At 44.0% G+C, this 10,481-nt stretch overlaps 1 protein-coding gene across 1 annotated transcript; it reads left to right on the top strand.

Moving 5' to 3' along the window:
* Positions 1 to 2,520: 2,520 nt before the first annotated feature.
* On the top strand, positions 2,521 to 8,792 carry LOC144612278 (uncharacterized). The gene is made up of 2 exons (XM_078431847.1): positions 2,521 to 4,254; positions 8,723 to 8,792. Exon 1 carries the CDS (start codon positions 2,542 to 2,544, stop codon positions 4,243 to 4,245), a length of 1,704 nt encoding a protein of 567 aa, XP_078287973.1. The 5' UTR covers positions 2,521 to 2,541; the 3' UTR covers positions 4,246 to 4,254; positions 8,723 to 8,792.
* Positions 8,793 to 10,481: the final 1,689 nt, after the last annotated feature.

The raw sequence follows: 10,481 nt of genomic DNA, 5'->3' as shown, positions 1-10,481 counted from the left end.
TAGGATGGGGCCAGGTTATGGAGGGCTTTGTAGGTCATGAGGATTTTGTATTGGATTCTCTGGGGGATGGGGAGCCAGTGGAGTTTGTAAAGGACGGGGGTGATATGGTCCCGGATCGGGGAGTGGGTGAGTAGACGGGCAGCGGAGTTTTGAATGTATTGAAGTTTACTGATGATTTTTTAGGGTGAGCCATAGAGGAGGCTGTTGCAGTAGTCCAGACGGGAGGTGATGAAGGCGTGGATGAGGGTTTCTGCAGCTGTAAAGGAGAAGGATGGACGGAGACGGGCAATGTTTTTGAGGTGGAAGAAGGCTGTCTTTGTGGTGTGTTATAGGTGCAGGAGTAGGCCATTTGGCCCTTCGAGCCAGCACCGCCATTCAATGTGATCATGGCTGATCATTCTCAATCAGTACCCCGTTCCTGCCTTCTCCCCATACCCCCTGACTCTGCTATCCTTAAGAGCTCTATCTAGCTCTCTCTTGAATGCATTCAGAGAATTGGCCTCCACTGCCTTCTGAGGCAGAGAATTCCACAGATTCACAACTCTCTGACTGAAAAAGTTTTTCCTCATCTCCGTTCTAAATGGCCTACCCCTTATTCTTAAACTGTGGCCCCTGGTTCTGGACTCCCCCAACATTGGGAACATGTTTCCTGCCTCTAATGTGTCCAACCCCTTAATAATCTTATATGTTTCCATAAGATCCCCTCTCATCCTTCTAAATTCCAGTGTATACAAGCCTAGTCACTCCAGTCTTTCAACATACGACAGTCCCGCCATTCCGGGAATTAACCTAGTAAACCTACGCTGCACACCCTCAATAGCAAGAATATCCTTCCTCAAATTTGGAGCCCAAAACTGCACACAGTACTCCAGGTGCGGTCTCACTAGGGCCCTGTACAACTGCAGAAGGACCTCTTTGCTCCTATACTCAACTCCTCTTGTTATGAAGGCCAACATTCCATTGGCTTTCTTCACTGCCTGTTGTACTTGCATGCATCCTTGTGGTGTTAAATTCAAATAATTAATTAAATCTGGGATTCAATCTGGAGACAGAAGGCATGAATCGACTGGATTGAAGTACAAGACCACGTAGTTCCCTAATGTCTGTGAGGGAAGGAAATCTGATGAACTTAACTCATCTAGCTTCGAGTCATAGAACTATTCAACATGGAAACATGACCTTCAGCCCAAACTGTCCATGTGGACCAAGTTGGTATCGTAGGGTCCTCCCATTTGGGCCCATGGCTCTCTAAACCCTTATCCATGTAGGTATCCTCTGCTTATCAACCTTCCTGCCAGCATAAAGTTACCTGAGCCAGCTGTTTGATGGAAGATCGGAAACTTTTAGATGCTCCTATCATTTGGTGATGCTGCCTCTGTGGTCCCAGCAGCTGCAGGATGGATGTGGTGTCTGCTCTGTCTTCAAGCTCACCATTCCTTGGAAAAGCCAATCTGAGCCATCCCACTGCCTGGCAGTTCTCTACATGACAATAGTGGCTCCTGGTTCCTGGTTCTTTGCATCTTTTTTGAATAACGATGCTGAGGAAATTACACCTCCCCAAGAATCTGGCGTGGCATTGCCTTGGCATTTGTAACCCATTGAATCCCACTGGTAGGGATTCCCTTTATTCATGCAGGTGGTGAATTAGTCTATGCAGGTGGTGAATTACTCTGATTAGTGACGAGGATCACATCCAAAGGCATCAGCCGCCATCAAAACTAGGTGGCCATGTCACCGTGACCAAATATCCAGTTCTCACAGTGGCTATACTTCGCATTATTGTACTTTCAGTCCCCATCAGTGGGAGTCAATGGGTTACATATAAATGTGTGGCATTCTCTGTCTCAGAAGCCAGTTGAGGCCAATTCTCTGCATGCTTTCAGGAGAGTTAGATAGAGCTCTTAATGATAGTGTGGTCAGGGAGAGGGCAGGAACGGGGTACAGATCCTTTGTCCCGCCCCCCTGACATCAGTCTGAAGAAGGGTCTCGACCTGAAAGGTCACCCATTCTTTCTCTCCTGAGATGCTGCCTGACCTGCTGAGTTACTCCAGCATTTTGTGAATAAATACCTTCGATCTGTACCAGCATCTGCAGTTATTTTCTTATACAGATTGTGAATGATCAGCCATGATCATCACGGTGAATGGCGTTGCTGGCTCGAAGGGCCGCATAGCCTACTCGTGCACCTATTGTGTATTGTCATATTGTCTTTCTTTACCATTTGTGGCCAAGGGTAACCGCACCACATGAAGAGATCAAACACAACCGACAATATTTTAAGAACGTGTGGACGGTAATTGTGGACAAGTGTGTGGTCGGGGTGGTCCAGGATTAATGGCGGCGTTGGGCTGGCGAGCGGACAACCCGCGGTGTTTGGGCGGGAAGCCGCGCGATTGGTCAGGGTGGGTGCACGAGGCACGTGACGGCAGAAAGGGCGCCCTTGGATACGCGCGCGCCGCCGGCAACCGTCGCTGCCGCTAATGGCCGCCACGATGGTCGGTGCAGCCCGCGACTTACCGCCTGAGGACACAAGCGACAGCTATGCGACCTGCGACCTTAACCTTCCTGCTTGTGCAGCTGATGCTGCTCGGGGCCGCGCTGACTGCCGTGCAGGAGCAGGTGGTGCTGAAGCTGGTTGAGGAGGAGAAGGCGCCGGGTAGCAGTGCGCAGTCGCTGCTCACCACGACCACCACCAGCAGCAGCCGCCCCCAGCCCTCAAGCATCCATCCCGTCATCTCCCTGCCCGTCGTTGCCTCGACCGCCAGCGTCCTGCCTACTGCCACCTCGACCATCGTGACCATCATCGAGTCCAGTGACCAGGCAACCGTGGTAATTGCCATAGCGAGCAGCAGTAGCAGCAACCATTCCACTAGTACCCAGTCCACTGGTAACCAATCTACTAAGTCCACTGGTAACCAATCTACTAAGTCCAATCAAAACCAGCCCACTAGTACCCAGTCCACTGGTAGCCAATCTACTGGTACCCAGTCCAATAGAAACCAGTCCACTAGTACCCAATCCCCTAGTACCCAAGCCACTAATACCCAATCCTCTAGTACCCAAGTCACTAGTACCCAAGTCACTAGTACCCAATCCACTCGTGGCCAGCCCACTAGTGCCCAGTCTACCAGTGCCAAATACACCTTCCTTGAGGCCTTGGCCCACATTGTTCTTTCTAACTCCACCCGTATTGAGGCAGAGACCCAGGATGACATAGCAGCCAACCATACTGAAGTCCCAGTGCCAGTGAATAGTGGTGCAGAGATTCTGATCATCAATTCAAACGGGACGGGGACAGAGAATAGGATGCCCATTGTGCTAAGAGTTGGCGACGAGATCATCATTGCCAGTTCAGAAACAGGGGTCAATGATACGTCGATACCCATCATGCTAGGCGGTGGTGGCGGTGGTGGCGGTGGGGCTGAGATCATCATAACCAACTCTGAGGAATCTGAAAACTCCAGTAGAACTCCAATTGTCTTAAATAAAGGTGATGAAATTATTGTTGCCACCTCAAATGGGACCAATACTAATAGTGCTTCATCCCTCGTACTCAGCAATAGATCAGAAATTAAGATTACCAAGTCTGAAAACAATAACGACTCTGTCATTTTAACCAATGGCAGAGAAATCATAACCAAACATTATTCAGATACAAATGCATTAGATGAGCGTGTGGTCACTGTGGGGAATGAAAACATTGATAATGTGACAGTCACCACCCCAAATAAAATAACTGAAAATATTGTTGTGGCCAAAAGAGAGGAAAATAAAACTGCCATTGTGTTTCACGAACGAGTGACCCAAGTGGTGGGGGGAAATATAGAAATCACAAAATCACCTGAGCCACAGACTATTGTGATCTCACTGGACAGTTCTTCCTACAGCTGGGCTAGATGGAGCGCTTGGTACTGCAACTGTCTGAATAGCAGCATGTCCCGTATTAGGGGCATCATGGACAAAAAGACTGGCATCACTCTGCATTCCAATGACTACCAGCCCAGCAATTTCCAAAGGAAACCATGCAATTACAAGGTGTGTAACTGTAGCAGACTGGACAAGCAGTGCCATCTCAATAATGTAACGTGCTTGGATGCAAACCCATACAACTGTGTGCTGAGTGACATTGCCTATCAGGAGGCCATGGACTCCAAAGATTACTGGAAAAAATTGAAGAAGGGGGTCCAGGCACTCTATCACAAAATCAAGACTTTCCTTCTGATAAACACAAAGGAAGAGACTTAAGTCAATGAGGTAAGGCATCTACAGAGTGAGAAGTGAAATGTGCAGTCTGTTTCAAAACTGAATTTGATGTGGATGGTTTTCAATATGTTGTTGGGTAAAACATGGAGGTTTTCAACCATGGTAATTTTCAGTTAAAGGACAGTTTGACCAAACCTTAAATATACACTTTCTCCAACCTCATCTACTGCATTCGATTCTCCTACTGCAGCCTCATTTACACCAGCAAGACCTAGTTTAGACGAGGTGACAGTTTCGCTGAATACTTGCACTTGATCAGCCAAGGCTTGCTGGATCTCCTGGTTGCTAATCATTCAAATTTTCCTTCCTATACAGACCTTTTTGTCTGGGCTCCTCCATTGCTAGCTTGAGGTCACATGTAGACTGAAGAAACATCTCATATTCCGCTGGGGTAGCACAACAACCCAATGGCATGAACTTTGAAGGGGGAAAAGAGAGGTGAGAGGTTGTCTAAAATTGGGGAATTCAAAGTTCATGCCATTGAGTTCATGCCATTACAGTGGAGGCATTTTCCCTGATTAGTAGCACAAATCCTCTACCTCTTACCTCTCTTTCAATGACCAAAATATCAAAACCCTTCAACGTTGAGCTGCCTGTCCTGTTCCTCAAACTAAAGCTCTAATGATCACAACTTTATCGTTCCATGCCCTGATACAGGTTCTAATTTCATCTGTTCCACCCATACTACTCCTTGCATTGAAATAAACACTTCCACCCATCAGTTTCATCATGTTCATTAACCTGTCTCTGCCTGTCCTTCCTTTCATACTTACTTGTTGTAATTACTACTTTCCAATCTTTCCACATACTAACCTGCTGTTGTGATTCCCTCCCCTTCTCCACACTCTGGTTTAAACGCTCTCACGTAGTGCCAGTAAACCTCACTACAAGGATATTTGTTAATTTGCAACCTGTCTCTCTCGTACAGGTCCCACCTGCCCTGGAAGAGAGCCCAATGAACCCTATATATCTGAAACCCTTTCTCATGCACCAGCCAATTAGGCAAGTATTAAACTGTATTATCCTTCCACGGCTTGCCTCATTAGCTCATGGCGCAGGTAATAATCCTGAGATTATAACATTGCAGGTCCTGTTTTTTAACTAACCTAAATCCCTGAACTTTCTTTGCAGGACCATACCTCCCTTCATTTGCATATCATTCATACCAATGTGGACGTCAACCTCTGGCTGTTCATTTGCCCCTCTCAGAATGTCTTGTGCCTGCTCAGACATCTTCTTGACACAGGAAGGCATCATCCTGAAGTCTGGTTTGCAGTTACATAAACGCCTATCTTTGACTACACAGTCTCCTATCACTATTGCTCGCCTAGACTCACCCGACCCTGCTGTGCAACAGAGTCAGGCGTGGTACTGCTGTTCTGGTGGCTACTGCTGCTATTTGCAGCTGAGAGGCTACTCCGCCTCCCCCAACAATTTTCAAAATGACATACTTATTTTAGAGGTAGATCACCACAGGGAACTGCTGCACTGGCCTGGCAGTCACTCATCCATCTTGCTGAACCTTGGTGTGCTTACCCCAGTGAAGCTACTATCTAAATCTCTTTGCTTCCTATATATTCTTCAATGTGTAGAAACTGCTGCATGTGGTCTGTGAGGAGCTGCAGTTAGCAATACTTCCTGCAGACATAGTTGTCAGAGACACGACTGGTTCCTGATTTCTTTATGACAAGGAGCATACCACTCTACTAACTGCCATAACTGCCCCCTTAATGCACATTGGAAAATACATCTTGTACACATAAGGAGAAATAAACCTTAAACTTCTTTCCTTGATTTTGCATACCCTCCTCACTGAATCTCAGTATCCACCAAAGCCTACACTCTGACCTACACTCTGGCCTACACTCTCAACGTTGCAGAGTTGTGGACCAAACCATCATGCAAACAGACCTCTCTTCCATTGACTCATCTGCACGTCACGCTGCCTTGGCAAGGCCACCAACATAATTAAGGACTAGTCTCACCTCAGTAACTCCCTTTTCTCCACTCTCCAGTCAAGCAAGAGATGCAGAACTGTGAAAATGCATACCTCAGATTCAGGGACAGTTTCTTCCCAGTTGTTATCAGGCAACAGAATGGTCCTCTCATAAGCTAAGTCTACAACTCGCTGCAACTTTGAGATGGAAGTGCTGCTATGGGTCTCATAAGTTAGCGTACGGTGCTGACTTCACATCTACTTCTTTAATTGGACTTTATCTTACACTAAATGTTGCACCTTGCATCTGTAAACTGTGGATGGCTTGAATAGTCTTTTCTTTGATTGGATAGCACGCAAACAATAGCTTTTCACTGTACTCGGTACATGTGATAATAAATTAAACTATGCAGATTCTCACAAAATTACTGCTCCATTAAAGCCTGACACATATTTGCTGCTAACGATGTCAGGCCCAAAAAACATCACGCCTTACCTGTACACAAACTTTTAAGGCACACTGCTACCTTTATTCTGCTTCTTCTAAGCCTGTTAGGCCCGAGAAGTCAAGATGATAATTGAACGAAAAAGCTGGAAATATTTAGTGGGCCGCTAGTAGACCAAAATAATATTTCACACTTGATTCTTCTATTACTTGAAAGGTCATCAACCTGAACTTTGTTCTCCATCAAAGCTACTTGATCTGCAGAATGCTTCCATTGTTAGCCACCTATTATAGCAGATTATTTTTCAGAATGGAGGCCTGTGACCAGGCCTACATGGTGTGCTACAGAAATTACAAAACACGATGGGAATTGGGGCCCCAGTGTGTGGAAAGGGAGCGTTAGGATTGCAGGGGGAGTGTGGGAACCTTGGTGGGTGATGGACAGGGTTGAAGACCATTTAACGGAGGAGCACTGTTATCAGGGCCCTGCCCTTGGCTTGTAGGAAGGAAGTTAAGAGGATTTAATTGTGAAGAACAGAACAATTACATTCTTACTTTTTGAAGCTTTACAGGCCCATTAATATAATAACACAAATGTACAATAATCAATAATACAATAAAAGAATAATCATTAATACTGACCATAAGTGCAAAAATAAAATACATAGTGCAACCAAAAACAAAGTGTAGAATAATTTGTTGGTGGGGTTGTGGTTAGGATTGAGAATGTAGTTCAAGAACCTGATGTTTGTTGTTCTTAAACCTGTTGATTACAGCTCTTAGGCTCCTGTACCTTCGTCCCAATGGTAGCAGCAAGATGAGAATGTGTGTACGGTGGTGTGGGTCTTTGATATTAGCTGCCTTTTTGAGGCAGCACCTCCTGTAGATAGTTTTGATGGTAGAGGTCGTTACCAGTGATGGACCAGGCAATGTGTACCACTTTCTTCACACCAAGATGTTTGAGTTACCGAACCAGGCTGTGATGCAATCAATCAGTATGCTTTCTACCCCAAGAAGTTCGATAAAGTATTCAGCAGCATACTAAATTTTTTCAATCTTCTGAGGAAGTGGACTTGGTGATGAGCTTTCTTTATGGAAATTAGTCAATAGACAATAGGTGCAGGAAAAGGCCATTCGGCCCTTCGAGCTAGCACCACCATTCACCGTGATCATGCACAATCAGTACCCCCGTTCCTGCCTTCTCCCCATATCTGTGGACTGCTATCATTAAGAGCTTTATCCAACTCTCTCTTGAAAGAATCCAGAGAATTAGCCTCCACTGCCTTCTGAGGCAGAGAATTCCACAGATTCACAACTCTGAGTGAAAAAGTATTTCCTCATATCCGTTCTAAATGGCCTACCCCTTATTCTTAAATTGTGGCCCCTGGTTTGGGACTTCCCCCAACATCAGGGACATGTTTCCTGCCTCTAGCAGGTCCAATCCCTTAATAAACTAATCTTGTATGTTTCAATTAGGACTGAGGCAAAATTAAAAGGAAGCACAATTGTTATCCCTGTTTATTAACATGTGTTTTATTCCGGTCCTGGTAACAGGTTGTTACGATTGCAGAAAATCTGTTGAAATTACATATTGCCACAGGGATATAATTTATTAAGGCTAATTGGTTACCAGTGAACTGTTAAGAGTTGCCAACTTTAAGACAAATAAGATTTTTTAATAAATGTATATAAGAATATTGTGAAACTGATTATTTACTGCGGGGAAAAAGTGCCAGAGAAACACTGCCGAACAGCTGTGAGAAAATGTACAATCGTTTAACAAGATAGTATGCCCTCTACTGTTAAATAAGTAACCAACATTGTGTTGAAGTTCAGACATATTGAAAGTAACAAATAATCAAGACTCTCGCAATGGGGTAAACGGGGAATTGAATAGGATATCTTTATAGTGATGCACTGATTCTAATACTGTACACTTTGCATTCACAAACCATGGGAATAAATTGTGCATTCTTATTCTTGTTATTTTGATTAATATGCTCAGACTGTGTTGACGATCCCCAGTTTAAATGCTGTTTGAGCCATTGCTTCATTTTTCTTATCAATTTTCCCAACAGGAGCAGTGGGCAACTAACCTCAATATCAATAAAGAGAGAATGGTTTGGACTGCCACAAATATTCTGCAGAATTTTACTGCTGTGTATCACAGAGTGATTCTCTGCACGATCTGTAAAAATTAAACACAATATAACTTAACTTTGTGTTTGTGATCATTATTCTGGTCACCATTTGAAAATTATACCTCTATGGAGTAAAAATGAAGGTTTATCAGATACGTTGGTCTCTATTGCCTCTTCAGCACAAATTTCTCACCTCCTTCATTTTATATATGTTATTGTTGAGGGTGATGGATGACTGGAACATGATTTGGACTTTGGCCAGGCTTTTCATTCTGGCTCAGAATTACTGCAGCCACAACACAACAGGGGGCGGGGGGGGGGGGGGGGAGAGAAGAGGAAGAGGGTCAAGAAAAGGGGGGATAGGGAGGGAGGGATAGAAGTAAAAGGTTGAGGAATGGTGTGAGGTAAAGGACGAGGATGTGGTGGGGAGGACGAAACAGCACAGTGTTGGGGACAACTTGAGAAGGTTTGAGAGCATGGAGAGGGAAGGGCAGTGGGAACACATTAGAGGAAGAATAGAATTGTAACCTGTAATTCTGAGACCAAAGGATTACTGCTGGCTTGTGTAAAATAATTGAAAATTATTTATATTTTCTCAAATAAGATCCATTTGTCATACAGAAGCAGCAGAGTTACCCAAAAAAATAGTGTGTGGAAAAATCCTAAAATTTAAAGGTCATGCAAAGAGAATCTGTAACATGCTGTCATCTGATGGAATTATTTGTCCCATGGTCACTGCAGCATGGCAATAGGTCAAGGAGACAGTTTTAGACACATAGGCAAATCATGAGGAGCACCCTTCTCCCCTAACCCATTTCCATACTTAAACCCATTACTCTTATTGTTGACGTGGTTACAAATCATTCCACAGCAATGTGGAGAGGAATTATCCTGTGAAATCCACAGAACCATTTGCGATGTACATTTACAAAGCTAATGTTAACCAAAACAGCAGTGAATCCACTGCAATTGGATTCAGCACCGCTGAAATCGGTCATTGTTCATCAGCCTGTAACCAGTGTGACGTAAATCTACTTGAATATCAGGAGAACAAGGTTAAGTTTAAGATGAACTGAAAATTCCTCTGAGAATGCATTAATCAAAAGAAGCGACCCTTTGAAAAGAACTTTATAAAATCATCCTTATCTTATTTCACAGAACACCGAGAGAAAAGATTTCCTGATAATGTGGACTATCAGTGAGTATCAAGATATGGCTTGCATTCATACAATGGCGGCAATATTTACAAAAAGCTATTTCACCAGATCACTGCAATGTGTAATACAGCAAGCAGGTCCACTTGGTAGCTCAGAAATAATCAACATTTATTTCAAGTGACATTTTCTACACTTTGATCTTAAAGGGATCCAGTAATTAATCCATTATTCGGTTGCACACCAGCTATTTCATACTAGCCAAGCTTTTTAAAGGCAGTATTTCAATCAGATTTCCCTGCTATCTTTGTATCATCAGCAATAACAGTATAGAATTTAATCCCTTTGGCAGTTCAGTCTAAACTAAAGAGACCTTTGTAATTAGGCAATTACCATATATATAAAAATGTATCATTGCTATCTTATGCTTTTATCATTGATGATTGGGCCAAGAAATTAGTATACTAGTCACAGACAACAAATAGCCCAGCTATTTGTCAGTGTACACAAAAAAGGGTTTTGCTGTTTGTGTTTTAATTTGA

Source organism: Rhinoraja longicauda, chromosome 44 (genome assembly GCF_053455715.1).
Source record: "Rhinoraja longicauda isolate Sanriku21f chromosome 44, sRhiLon1.1, whole genome shotgun sequence".
In the NCBI taxonomy this organism is placed as follows: domain Eukaryota; kingdom Metazoa; phylum Chordata; class Chondrichthyes; order Rajiformes; family Arhynchobatidae; genus Rhinoraja; species Rhinoraja longicauda.
Note: the sequence above shows the minus strand (reverse complement) of the source record. Positions and strands in the feature narration are given on the sequence as shown.